The sequence below is a fragment of the Megachile rotundata genome, chromosome 1 (assembly GCF_050947335.1).
Source record: "Megachile rotundata isolate GNS110a chromosome 1, iyMegRotu1, whole genome shotgun sequence".
Classification (NCBI taxonomy): Eukaryota; Metazoa; Arthropoda; class Insecta; order Hymenoptera; family Megachilidae; genus Megachile; species Megachile rotundata.
In genome coordinates, this window is record NC_134983.1 from 3,760,618 (window position 1) to 3,778,233 (window position 17,616).

The 17,616-nt window shown below is 28.5% G+C and overlaps 2 protein-coding genes and 1 long non-coding RNA gene across 14 annotated transcripts in view; 1 reads left to right on the plus strand and 2 right to left on the minus strand.

The window, feature by feature from the left end:
• The window catches only part of LOC100879898 (long-chain fatty acid transport protein 4), a 76,686-nt gene extending 66,929 nt beyond the window's left edge, over positions 1 to 9,757 (minus strand). Inside the window, exons 1-2 of one of the 4 annotated variants that reach the window (XM_076530572.1) lie at positions 9,445 to 9,757; positions 8,037 to 8,279 (exon numbers count right to left, since the gene is read on the minus strand). In XM_076530572.1, coding sequence (XP_076386687.1) covers positions 8,037 to 8,227 — 191 coding nt within the window. In that variant the 5' untranslated portion in view covers positions 8,228 to 8,279; positions 9,445 to 9,757. Of the gene's footprint in view, positions 1 to 8,036; positions 8,280 to 8,360; positions 8,711 to 8,750; positions 8,944 to 9,376 lie in introns of those variants that run through there. The other 3 variants (XM_076530577.1, XM_076530584.1, XM_076530587.1) reach the window with 3 other exon arrangements.
• A 130-nt stretch (positions 9,758 to 9,887) lies between these two features.
• LOC105662813 (uncharacterized) lies at positions 9,888 to 11,030 on the plus strand. Its single transcript, XR_001096360.2, has 3 exons — positions 9,888 to 10,027; positions 10,245 to 10,361; positions 10,612 to 11,030. It is a non-coding gene; the product is annotated as an uncharacterized LOC105662813 (long non-coding RNA).
• A 500-nt stretch (positions 11,031 to 11,530) lies between these two features.
• Positions 11,531 to 17,565, minus strand: LOC100877887 (divergent protein kinase domain 2A). 9 transcript variants are annotated; one of them, XM_012288160.2, is made up of 6 exons: positions 17,397 to 17,565; positions 17,063 to 17,296; positions 15,756 to 16,672; positions 15,079 to 15,373; positions 14,834 to 14,964; positions 12,951 to 14,733 (listed from the first exon to the last, which is right to left on the minus strand). In XM_012288160.2, the coding sequence occupies exons 3-6, from the start codon at positions 16,359 to 16,361 to the stop codon at positions 14,542 to 14,544; spliced, it is 1,224 nt and encodes a 407-aa protein (XP_012143550.1). In that variant the 5' UTR covers positions 16,362 to 16,672; positions 17,063 to 17,296; positions 17,397 to 17,565; the 3' UTR covers positions 12,951 to 14,541. The 9 variants fall into 9 exon arrangements, 4 of the variants coding, with proteins under 4 accessions (XP_076386782.1, XP_076386779.1, XP_012143550.1 ...); XR_013037843.1 differs by lacking the exons at positions 17,063 to 17,296; positions 17,397 to 17,565 and adding an exon at positions 11,531 to 12,240 and having other exon boundaries at positions 13,604 to 14,733; positions 15,756 to 16,952; XR_013037842.1 differs by lacking the exons at positions 17,063 to 17,296; positions 17,397 to 17,565 and adding an exon at positions 11,531 to 12,293 and having other exon boundaries at positions 13,604 to 14,733; positions 15,756 to 16,952.
• Between the last annotated feature and the right edge of the window lie 51 nt (positions 17,566 to 17,616).

Sequence of the window (17,616 nt, forward strand, 5' to 3'; positions counted from 1 at the left end):
GTTTGAAGTTTTATGAACATTTTGATCCCTAAATTCTCTATTCGCCGCTAATCTGCAATGCTTGTACTATACATTTGGCTATTCAGATCAGTGTTTGTCACCTTCTCCAGGTTTCTAGATGCTTCTGTTTGTTTTGTAGGTAACAAGTAAACTTATTATTTTAAATGATAACAATAATATGAAAGCGATGAATTGCAACATACCGCGCGAGTACTGAGTGCGCGCTCTGAGGCGCTGCGGCAAAATTGATAATTGAACCAATTAAAATTTGTTTTTCACTATAAATCAAACGGCATTCTGTTCTTAAGACCTTAAAGTATTGTTTTAGCAAAGAAAAAAAAAATCGACTTTCTAAAAATCCTAGAGTGGTGTTACCCCTTAAGACATAGTATCCTTATATGCATTAATATTACATAACAGCACAAGTTATATTTTTATTATTCTAAATACATTGTAATGATAATAGTATAGAAAATTAGGTTCAATGTATTTTCGAGCAATATTCTCAACATATGAAAAAAATATCATATAAAATAAGCTTTAGAATAATAAAAGATAACTGATTACTTGTTTTGTTTTTTATTTAAGTTAATATTATCTTTCATAACAAAAATGAAGTTTGTTTCAGTATTCTTTGCAAATTTTCCACATGATTCACGTATCACTTTTCTTCTTTATCGTAATTTCAGGATATTTAAATTTTTGCATACAAATATCTATTATCTTCATGTTTTAACCTTAGCTTTACTGGAAACAAACGAACATGTTTTTTTTTAATTGAAAAAAAAAATATGTTCGTTTTTCTGTACGTTTTTAAAATTAGATAATCAACGAATAAACAAATTTCGAAATTTTCAAATCCCAAAACATTAAAGTCTTCGAATTTTCTAGTTTAAAATACGCAGAATTCCAAATTCTTAAGTTTTCGAAATGTCGAATTCGTAAATTCTGACATTCTTTAATGTATAAACTTTTAATTTCGAATTTCTAGACTTCTAGAACTTCAAATTTCCAAATTCTATAATATTCAAATTTTTGGTAGCTCAAAGTTTCAAATTCTCAAACTTCCAATTCTCTCAAGTTCCCAAATTCCCAAACTTTTATACCTTAAATTGCCAAATGTTTTCAATTTTAAAATACTCAACTAAAAGTATCTAGGAAATTTCTGAATTCTTAAATTTTCAAATCCACATATTCCTAAGTTTCAATTTTTGTTAATATTAATATCTCTTAAATCTCAAAATTTTAAATTGCTAAAACTCTAAATTTCGATGCTTCTAAATTTCTAAATTCTAAATTTCAAAAGTTATACATTTCTAAATTTTAAAGTTTATAAATAGCAAAATTAACGAAACAAATATCAATGAATTTTCTGCACTACGATTTTTCCTTGAGTAGCTCACTTCACTTGCAATGTATAATTTATTGTGCATAGCGTAGCGTTTTTGTAATAAAAACATACAAAGTATCCGGTGAGAAATTCAACAAATTTTCTTCACATATTCAACATGTTATTCTTATCAAAAAATTTCATATACACTTTTCCTATTTTTCAACATAGTTTATCAACTATAAAATATTATGCTTACAGTGAAAAAACATTTCCGATATTTTTTTATTCTGCCTTGGAATTTTTATTAAATTTACAAGTAATGTTCATATTGTGAATTAAAATATATACTTTCTTGTCAATATATGAGCGGAGTTTGTTTAATTCTTTCGCATCTTGAATTTTTCAGATAAGAGTGAAAAGAACATAAAGACATAAAAAAAGTAAGTTGTACCTCAAGTGAACAGAAAAGAACTATTTAATTGCAAGCTTTATTGTACAAATTATTGCATGCTTTCAATTTTGAAAAAACAAAATGTATTTTTAAACATTCATCAGTGACACTAATAAACAAATATTTTCTATTAAGAAAATGTATTTAAAAAACAATTATGTAATATTACTTTGTATTAACCCCTTCCCGTGCCATTTATTTATCAGATGCGTCAGTCAAGACTAACTATTCAGGACTAAAACATTAAAACGAACAAAGAAAATTAAAATGTGAATATTTTATATTCAAGGATCCTTGATAATGCAACTTATAGATGGACTTAAATTCCAAGTTGAAGAGTGTTCAAAATTTGAATAAAGTTTGTCACATTTAAGTTGTAAGTGCGTCACGAGTAAGACTCGTCAAAGTACGGGAAGGGGTTAATATTTTAAAAGATAGAAGCAAAAAATTGTAATTACAAAAGGTAAGAGAAAAGGTTATACGTTCTTTGATTAAAAATTTTGTTACTCAAGTATGTTCGACAAAATATATGACTTAGTAGTATATATTACATATTGACAACACATGTAACAAAGGGTTGACGTAAACGAGATACCAATTTAACATTTAACACATTGATATTTAAAGTAGCCATTAAATAGTATTTAAATTCGTTTGATGCTACTTTCTGAAATATATCTTAACACATTTATGTTTTCTTTGCTCTTTCACAATAAAACGATAATTCTTTCCTGCGTACTATGATTGATCCATCGGGAACTATAATTCCTGCTTCTTCATGCGTGAACACGTAACTTGCTACTGCTAGTAAAACTCTGTATGAAGTACCATTTTTTAATTCGTATCATACTTCAGAAACACCCTTATGCATTAGAATGATTAAAAACAAACTTTTATTTTCGATCTCATTCTCTAAAGATTTATATATTTAATTTTTAATCCTCCCAAATTTTAAGCTGAAAAATTTAAATTTAGAAGGTCACTCAGAGCAATTTTCTGTCGGTATATTGATTTTCTGCCATATTGACTTTTAACTGTAATTTAAATTTTAAATGATTACAAATGTCGTTACGACAAAATTGCACACGAAATTATCTGTTAGTATTAAGTCTCGCAGTAATGTCAATCAGCTGATTTAACCATATTTACATAGCTGAATTAATAAATAACAAGTAAGGTTAATTAATTAAGAAAGTGTTTAAGAATAGTGAACTTGAAGATTGTTCAAAGTTTTGATATTACCTGGTTTCAAACAATATTCACTCATTGTCTATAAAAGATCTTAATGACTTTGTGACAAAAATCAATAATTGTATTTGAACAGTTCGAATTACCAAATGATTTTCTCGATTTACATCCTGATTTATGGATTTTAAATGAAAGTTATGTGAACTGTAAAGAAATATTGAAATCTTTGTAAGCTGTTAATGATATGCTAGAGCGAGAAGTAGCATTGATAGAAGAATTTAATAAATGTGTAACGAAAAACGAGGATCGATTATGATACTTATTGCAGGTAGTACAATACTCAAAAGAATATCCATCATATAATATAACAAAGATGATTATTTGACAAAAAAGAAGTTTAAGATTTAAACTAAATACATAAAAGTGTACATAAATTATAAATTCGATAGATTACATATAATCGGTTAATATAAAGGATAACTATTCATAGTTATTATAAATAAGTTTTAAATAAATAGAAAAATAATTAAAACATCTTATCTTGTCAACTTTTAAATGGCTTTGAGCGATATTTGAAATTTAAATTATTGAGCTCAAAGTTTAAGATGATAATTTTACGCCATATACTAACTTTTGAGTGCGCGCGGGAAAATATATTTATATTAGTATATAAATACTTTATGATATATTTTACTTTTTAACAAAGTTTATAGTATATTTTATATTAGTTTTTAATGTATAGAGAGCCATATAGTAACTCTAGATTACCGTACCTCGGACTAATGATAAAAATCAATTTTGAACAACGTGATACAGATCTCCTTTTACAAATAAAAGGGGATATACCATTTTTCGTAAAGTTCGTCACAATCATTCAGAAAGATAAAAAGAATTATAGTTTTCAGCGCACGAAAATTTGTCCAGTAACAGCCAGCTAATCAGTTAGTAAATTTCAAGGTTGCATGAATAATATTTAAATAACGTAAAACGCTCATTTAGTTATGTTTACAATTACAGATACATCTACAAATAAAATGATCGATACTTTCTTTCTTCGCACAAACCTAACCTAATCTTTGTTGAATGATTCTTTACAAATGATGTGCTCAGTGACTAATTTATCAAAGTCTATTTTTATGCTTGGAAAACTAGTATTGTTTATCTCTTCTCTTAACCAACTACTCCTGATCTTTTCAACATTTCTATAGTACTTTTTCAACGTACATAATTTTTGTAATCAATTTCATTTCTTCCTAAATATCTTCTATATAAAATATTGATGTTAAAATTTTTAACATTGCTCCCCATTTCCTTTTACTCATATTTATTTCTAAAATATGGTTTGTGAGACTAACGTCTTTAATAATTTTCATAAAATCCAAAAATACAAGTACCACAGATGCGTACAAATTAAATGACGATGGATCCTTAAAAGTTAACTTACAGTTTGGCCCGCAAACAACAACTATAACGTATGTATGTCAACTTATCAATATACACATACATGTATATACTTATCAGTACAATTAAAAGTAATGTAGATGACAAAGTTATTTAATTATCTTAAAAAGTAGAAAATAAGTTTTGTCGCATAGAACATGTGAACGTTAAATATTTCAGAGTTCAGTACTGAAGAAAAAGGGATAACTTTAGAATATATTGTTTAGAAATATAATAATCATTTAAAGCTAATTGACCGCAAAATAGTTTTAACATTTCTATTCTTTTGTGAGATAAATGCATCAGTTAACAACCATGTCCGCATTCCTAATCAACTGCTTATCTTATTTAACTGGAAATAACAAACAAAGGGATCTAATAACCATAACCTTAAAACATTGAAGTGAAATGATATTCTTTGTACAATTAATTAAGTCGGTAAAGAGCTCTTTTTTTAAATGGGACGTGAAAAAAATTCTTCTGTAAAAATTTATTTCTCGTGAAATTAAGGATTGATGGATTACTGTGCAAAGAATATTTTGGAAAAGAAATCATGACAAACAATTGCCTCTTGGTTTCAATTTGAAGTTGCATTTTTGCACATTATTGGAAATCAAATAACTATCCTTGTCCCTTCTGATTAAACAACATAAGATAAACAAAGATCGCCGGAACTTGTTATCCAGATAACTGGGGCGATCTTTTTGCAAAGCGCGCCCCAGTGTGTGTCGCGATAATCAAGCGATGACGAGTTAGCTCTCAAGAATTTATGAATCCATCTCAAACCATTTGCACTTTTTATTTGTTTATTTCATTTCGTATTGACCTCTAAACATTTTAAACATATTACAATTTACGAATGTAATTTAGTTTTCGTCAAAATTACAATTTAAATATCAAAATTGTAACAAAATTTTACGCATAACAGATATAGTCGTCATGACACAAAATTCTGCCACATCTCCATGACGGATATAGTCGTCAAACATACTCAACTGGTTAATTTTCCATTAGAGTCGCTAAAAATTATACTCAAAATATTCGGTCACCAGAGCCGACCCTTAAGGTGACCCTGTAACATTTTAGAAATTGAACTTCAAGCACTGCCTTAATGAGAATATTTTCACAGACAATCACTTAAGCACGTACAAGAATAATGTTACGTTTTTATGTTTATAAGAAATGTCAACATAACCTTTCCGGATTTACTTAATAAAGCCATAATACTTTACATAATGAAAGTTGTGTAATGAAAAGAAAGTTAGATTCATAACTTCGTGCAAACCGAGACAGTAATTTAAAGATTTTTAGAAATTTATGATACAATTTGGTACCTGAACAAGTTGAGAATTTGAAAACTTGGACAATTAAACATTTTTAAATTCAGACATTTGGAAATTTATGAATTATGTGGAACATGTTGAGTTTTAGATCTTTGAGGATATGGAAATTTGAAAATTTATGAATTTGGAAATTTGAGAATTTAGAGATTTAAGAATTTGGAAATTTGAAAATCTAAAAATTTGAGAATTTGAGAATTTATGAATTTAAAAATTTTAAGACTTGAAAATTTGCGAATTTAGGAATTAGAAAGTTTGAAAATTAGCAATCTATATTGTTTCTTAAAAATTGGAAAATTTAGGAATTTGAAAAAATTTAAGAAAATAAGAAATATCAAATGATGATTATTTTTATTTACAATAAAGCTTTTTCAAATGGATATCTAGTTAAAAAAACGTTGACAATATCAAAAAAGCAATTCATTTCTTTTTTTAAGTACATCACAAGAATTTCATGCTAATATACACCGTTAAACAGTGTTCAGGAGAAATTGTATAAATAAATCGTTAGTTATTCATTAAATAAGATTATACATCATAAATTATGAAAACTCAATATTCCACAAATTCACTAATAATTATCGAAATTAGTTCAATCTAAAAAAAATTATCGCTTAACTCTTATTCCTTTTGATGTCTTCGTACGACTTTATCGAAGTCGACACCCACGACATTATGCACTTTAATCTTCCCTTATAAAACTCGTGAAATAGTAAAAATTCATTCATGTTTCAAAACATATATTGCAATGTTAGCGTACAATGCCAGAAAATATAGTCTTTTGCCTTCAATACAAGTTCAACTGCATTTAAAATGGACGTTTTTATCGAAGTTATATCTATTTACAGAAACACCTGCCTCTTTATGGTTTCGTGACTTACGGCCTTGTATACACTATCTAAATTTTACTTCAAACACTCGAAGTATTCAGAGACTGTTTTTTAGAAAAATTTGTTAAGTGCCTTTACTGCTTACAAGAGGTAAGACGTTGATATATTTGTTTGCGTTTTTATTGTCCCTAATTAAATGTTATTATTAAAGAATTTATTTATCCAAGTAAAAATTTGAAACAATTTTGAGAACAACGTTTAACAACATCGTTTAAAATAAATTGATCGAGCAGAGATCAGTTTTTGTATTGTGTTGTAACTCAACGATGAATAATTTACTGTTACAAACAAAAGACTACGTTCAAATCTCATTGCACTTGTTTCTCAATATTTTTCTATCGTGTTCTTGTACCTAAATGACTATTTTTTAATTTTACAATTTATTCAGATTATACAACTTAACAAACATCTAATAACTTATGATGTTATATTTCATTATTAGCAATTATTTAATCAATAAATCTTTTATTTATTTTCTGCGCGTGCAAATTACAAATGTAAGTACTAAATATTTTTAAATAAATAATTCTGATAACATTATCTAAGTTATATCAATAATAATTGATATAAATTTATATCAATAATAATATAAATACAATTTCATAGTCTATTAATTTATCCAGCATACATGGAGCAGAATATAACAAACAGTTAGGTGTTTCTTAATTTATATAATTTTAACAAAGTGTGAGGAAGTTTAATAAATTGCCATTTAAATACATAAATAACTATGAAAACAATACATCTGATGGCAAATTTCGGGATTCGCGTTCACGCAAATGGAATGAAATGTTTTTCTGCACAGTTCATTTATTTTATTTAAAACTTTTAGAAATATATTTTTTTTTTTTTTTTTAATTGAATGTTTAAGGTCACATGCGTACAATTAATTAATTATAAAATATATTATATAATTAATTTATAATTAATTGGACTCTTATCAATTGCAGACATAAATCCTCAAATTATGATGTTTTACGAGGGGAAATGAGAATCAATTCAAAAATACCAATATCTGGTTGTCCCCCTACCATGAGATAAATAAATTTCTTAATACTAATCTTCAGTTAGGGAAAAACGAGTAAAAACAAAATAATTAACAGAGTACCAAACACAAAGATTAAAATTTTTTATTATTTAAATGATAAAGGTGCGAGATTATTAAAAAAAGTAACCTTTATATTGCCAGTGGAGGCGTACCTCCTTTATACTAAAAAAAATATCGATATCTCGTTATCCCCTGTCTAAGCGCGGGCCCCCTAATTTCATAGTACAGGACAAGTTTGCATCGTTAACAGCGACACTAAACGGATCATTGAAACGGATTATCGAAGTCTATGCTCTATTTCTATCAGTTCACGTCTGACATAAACAAGAAATGATTTATTACTTACTTTAGATCACGAGGCAGAACCTTGCACATGATGTACAGCTTCCGATGGAATCTGCATAGTACGGGAAGCAGCGCCACACCAAGTACGATCTGTGCGATCTTGTTGAATCCGGGAAACCCGAATCTGGTTGCGACCGCACCGAACATTGCACCGATAATCGCCAGAATTAACAGTAAAAGTCTGATGTCCATGTTCCAATGTCACCCACTCTATCCACCGAATTCTGCTACTTGTACTTCGAAACTGTAAAAGTCAGCACGAATAACAGATGTATATATATGTGTATATATTTATATATGTATGTATATATATATATATACATACATATATATCTGAAAATCTCTCCAAATACTGAATGGTACAAATGATGCTCTCTTTTCGACAAAGAATTTCTTCAAGACTGTCAACCTACGCAAGATACGATCGTTCACAAATGCAACTCGTATTCGAACCCTCTTCGTTTCGAACTTAAAACGAGCACTCTTTATATTTCGAAATTACGTAAGGTAGCCACGGTATTGGTAGTAACATTATTTCTGAGCCGTACGAGGTGCCACGATCAATACTTTGCATTTTAGGGATAGGCGAGCGACTGACATCTATCCGTTTGCGTATGAAAGCTAAAATGAGCCTGTTCGTTACTCGTATTTTCGTTAAATTAAAATTCCGCACGCTTGTAAATCTCCACGAAACAACAAGGTCAATCTCTCTTACGAATTGTACTGGATGAATGGCACTACGATGAATTTCTCGTTTATCGATGACACCGCGATCAGATAATCTCTTTGTTATGAATCAATCTTTGTAGAAAAGTTGCAGGAGAGACAGCAGCTTCTTTGTTTCAGAATCGCACATGTTACGATCACTATCGTATGTCGTATAGGAACAGCGTGAACTGCCACAACACGATCGTATTTATACCTACGCAACGTGCCACGGTCAACATACGCGGAGCTTTCAAAAACTACATCGCACGGTTTATGGGTTTTTTTTGCAAATCAATTGTTTAAAATTACACCAGATGTAAATAATAATTGATTAATGATATAATACCACGAGGAGTAACCTTTAGTTTTCAATTTTAAAACAGAACGTTCAGATTAATTTTGATGCATTTTGGAGTTGCACCTGGCACGAACAGTTTCTGTTATAGGCGCGACGATCAATATCATTTTCTGATTTATTAAATTTATTAATTATTAAGCTGAGTTATCAATGACTCGAATTATAAGAAGAAATTATATTTTGTATGTTGTTTAGTATCTTAAGACTGTTCACGTATATCACGGTAGTTTGACAGAGGAATATGCACGAGACTATACTATATGTAAATTTCTTACAACACAAGACAACACGATTCCTTTTTTCTTGTTCGCTTGAATTGCACGTGCAGCACAATGATCGGTACCTTGCTCGTTCTGGAGACTCACGAAACACCACGTTAGACGATCCTTCGCTGACTGAAAACTGTTCACTGACAGAGTGCAATCAATATTCTATGCGTTCGAAACGGGAAGCATTAACTGCCGACAATAGCATTAACAGCCGGCGAAGCGACCAACTGAACAGCACGCAGCACGGTTACTTCCTCAACGCTTTACTATTGCGCCACCACAGCAGAATTATTCGCGTATAATGGTGTACGGAGCAGCGAAAAATCGAAGTTTTATTTTAACGGGACCCTCTCCTACCAACGACTTTTTCCGTCGACTGCCACATTGCTCAGTTAGCCACTAAGCATGCTCGGCTACTGCGGTATCTTGCGAACTATGTTTTTATTATATTTTATTTTACCACGAATTTGCTGCAGAATAGAGCAGTTAGCTTGCAGGAGTCTGAGCCGTATAATCTGAAATACCGACATCGAGTGAAACTTGTTTTGTTGCGCTCTCTACGTTTAACAACTGTTATTAACAACTACATTGCACGGTTTGGAATTTCAAAAATGTTTCCTATTATTTTTCGTCTTGGTATTCAAACTGAAATCACAGGTGAAGTATGGAATAGACCTATCATTCAATGTATTTTTCTATCTCCAATTTCTAAGGATCTAGAGTCCTATTATAAATTTTTACAACTTTACCCAAATGCTCTAAACACTCACCGTGATTGAAAAATAAATAACAGAATGAGAAATAAATAATAATAATGATATACCAACTACTACTTATAAGCAAATAATATTCCAATCAGTTTCACTTTTTCCAGGTCGGTATGGCAGTCACACGTGAGAAACAAAAGACTGAAAAGTGAAATGTCTTCTCGTATGTCTTATCTATGCTGAAATACACCTTAGATAAATTTTATTATCGCACATACAGTGACGTAAGCAAGTATTCGGAACTTTTCTGCATAGTATAATAAAGAAATAGTATTGAGTCTTCTAATGGGTTTATCTATATACGATTCTGTACAATACTGAGTACTGAAAATATTCTAACATAACTGGTTTTTCTAGTTTTTCAAATCTGAGAAAATAGTATTAAATATGTTATGATATAACAAATAAGAAAATAAATACTTCCATTTCTTAATTATTAAATATTAATGCTATTCTAATATTTACAAATTTCAGAGAATAATATTTGATGAATTATTATTACCTATCAGCAAAGCAACAGAAGGTGCTCCTGCAAAAAAATACTTTCCCGCCATCATTCAGAATGACGGCATATTGATGTATAATTCAATTCTGTTTGAATTGAAATCTTGCCGAAATTCACACGGTAATAGAATAAAATAGCACAAAATTAATGTAAAAAGTATTTACAATTTTTGTAAAACTCAATTACAATAATTAGAGAAAGGAATACAAATTAGTATTATATCATTGGTGATTTTTCATCGAATTAAAAGCAAAATATTACAATGTATTGCAGATATATTATCATTAAAAAATATACGATTTACATTATATATAAAAGACATTTCTAAAACTAATTTATTGAAGATACCCTCATAACTTTCACATAAACCAAAGTTTTGTTTTATCTATTACTTTGTTTCTACATTTTGTAATAAAATATAATCTTGATAACACGATACATATAATGCATGTCAATTAAGATAACTATTCATAAATAAACTGATTACAAACCGAAATATCGTTCATTTTTTACTTATTATAAAATAAAAAATGTTATGAAAATTTTTTCGCATCATCTTAAAAAGTAAATATTTTTCACTTTACAGATTTTTGCATAAACAAGATGTTGTTATTATTGGTCCTTCTAAATTTCTAAGTATATTAATTTTCAAGCGCAACATTTAATGTTTAGACAAAGTTATATTTCTATTTTTATTTAAAAAAAAAAAAACAAAAAAAAACAAAGAAAAATAAACGTATAATTAACTGACAATACTAAAATTTAGATTTTCTGAGTTCAGTCACTACCAATACCAAACAGCGATATGTATTTAATAATAATTTATGATAATAAAATCTGTAATACATAAAAGAACACTCTTTGTAATTGTAAATGAAATACTTTCAATGCTTTAAAATTTTAGTCAGTATATTGTTTTATTTACCATTTTCGATCAAATGAAATGAATATTTAATTACTAAGGGGGGTATACAGTTGCTAATACCGACAAATACAGTCAGCTAAGTCTCTTCTTGTCTGCACGATTTAATAATATTGAAAATATAATATATAATTTCGAAATGACATCGTTTAGAAAATAGAATCAATTTTTTTTTAGGCAACATTTCAATGTTAATGATCTTTAAGTGAATATATAGGAAAATGTTTCGCCATACTGATCTACGGCGATAAAACTCAAATCTATTTATACGAAACAAAATTTTCCTAATAATATAACAGCATATTATTTTTATCCATTTAATACTAAAATTAATTCTATTACATAATACTAAAATTTATTTTATTAGAGTATCAATTTTATGTTGAAAAGTGAATATTATTTTGACATATACATTTAAATCCATTTCCCTCAATTAACTTCTTAATAATTTAATCTGTACTGTTATTAAACATAAATTAAAATAATGATTTATTCATGCATAAAATAAATTTTGAAAAATGATGCAATAACACAGTAAATTTTAATATTTCGCATTAAATGCACAAAAATATTTATTTTGTTATTTTAATATTCATACAAATGAATTAAAATTTTTCCACCACTGGAAGTTATTACTGCGTTCTTGTTGTAATTAGGTGATCTTTCTTTGTCTTTCCTTCGCGTTCAAATCAGTGTAGCAGCAACCAATCAAAAACGAACACGATTAGCCTGAAGCACAAGGTCTTTTGGAGGATTACTATTCAAATTTCAGATGACTGTATCACAACAGTAAAATTTAAAAGTTAAAACATTAAAATTTACGATAAATGAAGTAATTGTATTTACTAATATGACTAAGTTAAAACATGGCTATAGTCTACATAATTAGGTAAAACAATTCAATAATAAAAAATACTTAAGAAATAAATATTTTTCTATCAATCAATGCAAATAAATTACTACTTGATAATTTATTTCTAAAATTATACAACGAATTATCTATATCTACAGTTCTTTAGTTTTTCACAAGATTTAGAATGGCCTTCCTATGTAATAATTAAAAATAAACCTGCCGCAAATGTTTTTCCTATACTCCTAATGTGAAATATTATGATTTTTAATAAAATTATCGCATATTAACAAAATTTGTTTCAAAGATAATTATAAAATTATTTGAGTTGATATTCACTTTTCCGTAAAAGGAAAATAAATTTTTGACTACTTAATTACTGAAATGGTTTCGAATTAAAAGGTTATTGACAAATGGGGACAATTGCTTTTGAAGATGTGACCTTTTCTAACCTCTAATCCAGATATTTCTTATATATAAGACTATTCTACGCAAAATCGCAAGATCTTTAACTTGGCAGGTTTCATAAATGCAAATTACATTTTATAAAAGTATTTATTCGCTGCCAAAGAATCACTTTACATCAAGGTCAATGGAGCCGGAAGACGCGATCTAGATTAAGGCTATTTTTCAGGATCTTATCAAAAATCGACTATTTTACAACTCCGTATTGAATCCTTTGTCGTCACATCTCGATTGTCACTGTATGTCTTGCAGTATCTTCAATAGTTCAAAAAACTGATCAGGTTTATATACCTTTAGTTAAAATTTAAGGAGCCTTATAATGAAATATGTTTGCATAAAAAATACAAATTTCTTTGAGTAAAGGCGAATTGGTTCCGACGTCAGCAGTAAATGCAAACTTAGAAATTTTTAAATCCCCAAGTCCTTCATTTTCAAAACTAAACATTTTTAAATTCCTGAATTTTCAAATGTAAAAGTTTCTAAATTCCTAAATTTTCTAATTTCTAAATTTCCGAATCCTCAAATTTTCAAATTTGCAAATCCAATTTTTCCAAGTTCTTAAAGAACATGAATGAATTCTTGTGGGAAACAACTTCTAGCTTATTTTTTTGAAACTCTATTACGTGGTAGTACTCAATGCAGAGAACAGTAACATGAATGAGCACATAACTCGGCAAAATAATAGTTTCCGAGATATAAATTGCTAAAATTAAAATTGACATACCTTAGCTGCATAATACGAGCATACTAATGACACTGATTTATAATACTATTTATATTTGAGGTGAAGTTGATGTATGCTTGTATATCAGTGTACATGTGTGTACACAAGGAATTATGTACTTGACAGCTTATGTTTTGCAATTTCTTATGTAATACTTATATGGTCCTAATATTGCCAGTCATTCATTCATTACATTTTTTCGTCTTGCTTTCATCTTATGTATCAGCTTGCTTACATACTGTTTTTTATATCATAACACATAAAAGACAAATGCATGGTAATCAATATAAATTTTTTTATATGTCTAATTCAAAAGAAATCATGAAATGTTAGCAAATCCAAGAGACACGTTTAATTTTCTGTACATATAAATGAGTACATGTATAAATACTTACGTATGTTGGCTTATTGCTGAACGTATATTTCCGAATTACATCTGCCAAAATGCTACATATTTTCAATTAAAGACATGCTTTTGTATCAAATGTTTTGCTATTGAATGTTGGAATATTTTAGCTCAGGAACAAAATTATTTATATAATTAACGTTGATTTTGCAATTACATTGCCTTTTCTTTTATGAATACTTTTGCAACATGTAAATTGAAAAGGGTATTTCTCTGGTAGTACTGCTTGCCATGGTATTTGGATTTATCTACTGCTAACTATTGTTAGTGTAAAAAGCTTATTGTATTGTATCTACATATTTACAATTTTTATGTTCAGCGTCTTTTATTAAACAAAGTTTTCTATATTGTTTATAATTTGGAAACAATTGAAGCATGGACATCATATATCACAGTACCAAATATGACTAATAAAACTAACAAAACGTTGATATCACATGGTTTGTAAGAACTGTTTATATGTATAAATGTAGTTATAAAAATTTACCTTCAAGAAAGAAAAAATCCTTACATGTACATATGTATAAAATTATCATTTAATAATCATATCTAATAATTGCTTAAGTTGCATTCCAGCAGTTATTCTAGTAAAGGATTCATCTGGACTAACACACTGTTCTATTAAATACTGTAGGTTTGGATACTGTTTTAATATTTTTGCAGGTATATCATGTAGAAGACCACCAGGTAATATACTATTATTTGTGTTTAGCGATAACAGTATCTGTAAGTATAATATTTTTATGGAAAATTAAGAAATTTTTTCATTAAAATTAGTAACAAAATGTTCTGCATATTATTTTTTTTTTATATCAATCACTAACCTTGCATATTGCATAATAGTTGTGGTCACTAATTTTATGATTACATATTTCAACAGAAGAAAATACCAAACATTCAGGGCAGCTGAAATCTTCTATATTTACATGTAACTTATTCCACTGTGGTGATCTTTCTGAGAAATATATTTAAGAAATCTTTAAATTATTCATTAATACATATGTCTTATACTTCATACTTTCTACTATTTCTTAAATAATAAGCTGTATTAAATTAAAAATAATATTACCTTCAATATTTTTATCAACAATAATTACATTTTCTAAGTCCACAAATTTTACATTACTATTTAAATCAACTGCTATGTTATCGACTGATATATCAGTTAAATAAAAACTGAAATTTTCATCTCTGTAGGTAAACATATGAGCAGCATTTAAAAGACTAGATGCTAATTTAGCTCTATTTAACCATGGTTCATTGTAATAAGCAGTTAATGGTAATCCAACATATTCTTCAATTACAATTCGTCCACAAGCGCCAAAATATTTTGGTACTGGCCAATTTTTCTCTGCAGATAATATCTATACACAAGTAAGAGTACTTTATTTATAAATTTATTCATTGCTGAACATAACAAATTTTTTAATTTAATATTTTATATTCTGCTATATTTTAATTTTATCAATCACATTTCTTACGGTAATATCATTAATATTATTAACTTTTATGTGAAAGTCAATAATAAAAGTATGCTCAGGTACATAATTTAATACAGAGCAAATCCTCTAAATTCAAACAAAAATGTAGAAAAAAATGTAACTTCTAAATTTGAACAACGAGAGAAAGTCATTTATCATCATGTAATGAAACATATTGTGCGCGAACTTCAAAAATCTATTATATAGACATTATGAATATAATTTTAGATAATTAATATGTGTACCTATAAATTAATATCTGTACCTGTAAAAGTAATGGCTCAGGATTAAGAACTGTTAATACCCAAATATATATGTCAAGCATTTTTGAATCAACATTATTATTGTTCATATATATATGCTGTAAAAGATTCTTTAAATGTTGAACATTAGGACATAGTCTTAAATGACTAAAATGATCCTGATTAAAATGTAAACTGACTTGCTGTTCTATAAGTTCATAAAAATTGGCATCAAATTTTGTACCTTCTTTCTGTGCATTCATTGTACAAAGATAAGATAAACTTGCATTTTCACAAAGCAGCCGGTCGAATTCATTTAATTCAGAGGTATGTGCCAGCTTCTTCAATATAACCTTATTTTTATTAAGTGTGCCAAAAAATATATTTTTTACACCAAAAAAATAAGAAAACGTGGAATAAACATCACGAAACGTAATATCTACTTCATCAATATAATTACACGCAGACATGCCAAAGCATGCTGGACATTTCTCTATCTCTGTTAAATAATTTATGTCTGGTCGGATTGTAATGATTGTAGACCATTTTAAAGAGATTAAGATTGTTGCGAGAAACAACAATTCCCATTTCTTAAATTTTAAAATATTATATATGTATGACAAAATCATATATTGTTACTTCTCGTAATTGTGTACAATTAAATTTTGTGTACGTATTGTATTTTCAACCCGGTGAAACAATGCTTGTTTTTTGTTTATTGTTTATACTCCCACTTCGTACACTCCATCCGCCGTTCGATCAATTTTCATTCGTTCTGCGCATCCCATCTCTGATTAGTCGAGTATGACAAGTAACCAAGAGCAACGTGCATGCAATTTTGCAATATTTTTGACACTTAATATACCAAGTGATCTTTTATTTTGTATACTTCTATCACTAATTCTTCTTCTTATCAATATACTTTTGTCCACCATATCAACTAATTGAATCAAAAACACATAATTTTAGAACAATTCTATACTCTGTTCCGCAGAAGTTGACTATATAACGAAGTTTTGTTCTTTCTGCATATGTTGACTAAGTTTGCACACTGTACAATCTATGATAACGCACAAGCACAATTGAGACAACGAGAAACCGAAAGTACATATACTCAGTACACCCAAAGTTTTCATTAATTCCAGTACATTAGCTCATTATATGACAAACTTTTTTTCAATATTCAAAATTCTTTGATTAAAAAACGAACAAGTAAAAACAATTCTAATCATTTTAATTATATAATTTCAATTAAAATGAAACAAATTACATAATTTTAATTATAAACTTTAATTTAATAAAAATTATTATATTATTAATGTATCATTACATTTTATAAGTATACCAGTAAAATTGATTATAACGTTGCTTTGATCTTGCACATTTCTTATATCATCAGCTGTTTTTATGCCTTCATTTTTCCTCATCGTGTATATTGTATATGACTACGTTTCCATCGAGGGTTCAAATCGGGTCAGAGTCGGGTTAGAGTCGGGTTTGAGTAGCGGGTTGGAGTTGCGGCAGGGTTGAACATTACCAACTGCACTAAGTCAACTACCATATTCTGACATATAAAGGAGAGCAATATTAATTTTACAATATCAAAATAACATACAAAAATTATTTCTCAGATTACAAGATCACCGACAAAAAGTAATAATAACCTCTTCTACACCGATTAATACAACACGTGATACACAATGCAATTTGGATTTGTTATGTTGGCAACACGAACTCGACTCTTGTCGTTTCCACCGAACCCAATTGAACGCTACCCTAAAATTTTGTAGGGTAGAGTTCAACTAAACCTTTGGTGTTTCCACCGTAAAAGCGCTCACCCCAACCCGACTCGAACCCGACTCTGACCCGATTTGAACCCTCGAT

Coding starts and splice junctions, on each gene's coding strand:
- LOC100877887 (XM_076530667.1), bottom strand. CDS start 16,361: ATGATTTTGTCATACATATATAATATTTTAAAATTTAAGAAATGGGAA. Junction 14,965..15,078: donor TGTTGATAAAAATATTGAAG/GTAATATTATTT, acceptor TATATTTCTCAG/AAAGATCACCACAGTGGAAT. Junction 14,734..14,833: donor ACTATTATGCAATATGCAAG/GTTAGTGATTGA, acceptor TTATACTTACAG/ATACTGTTATCGCTAAACAC.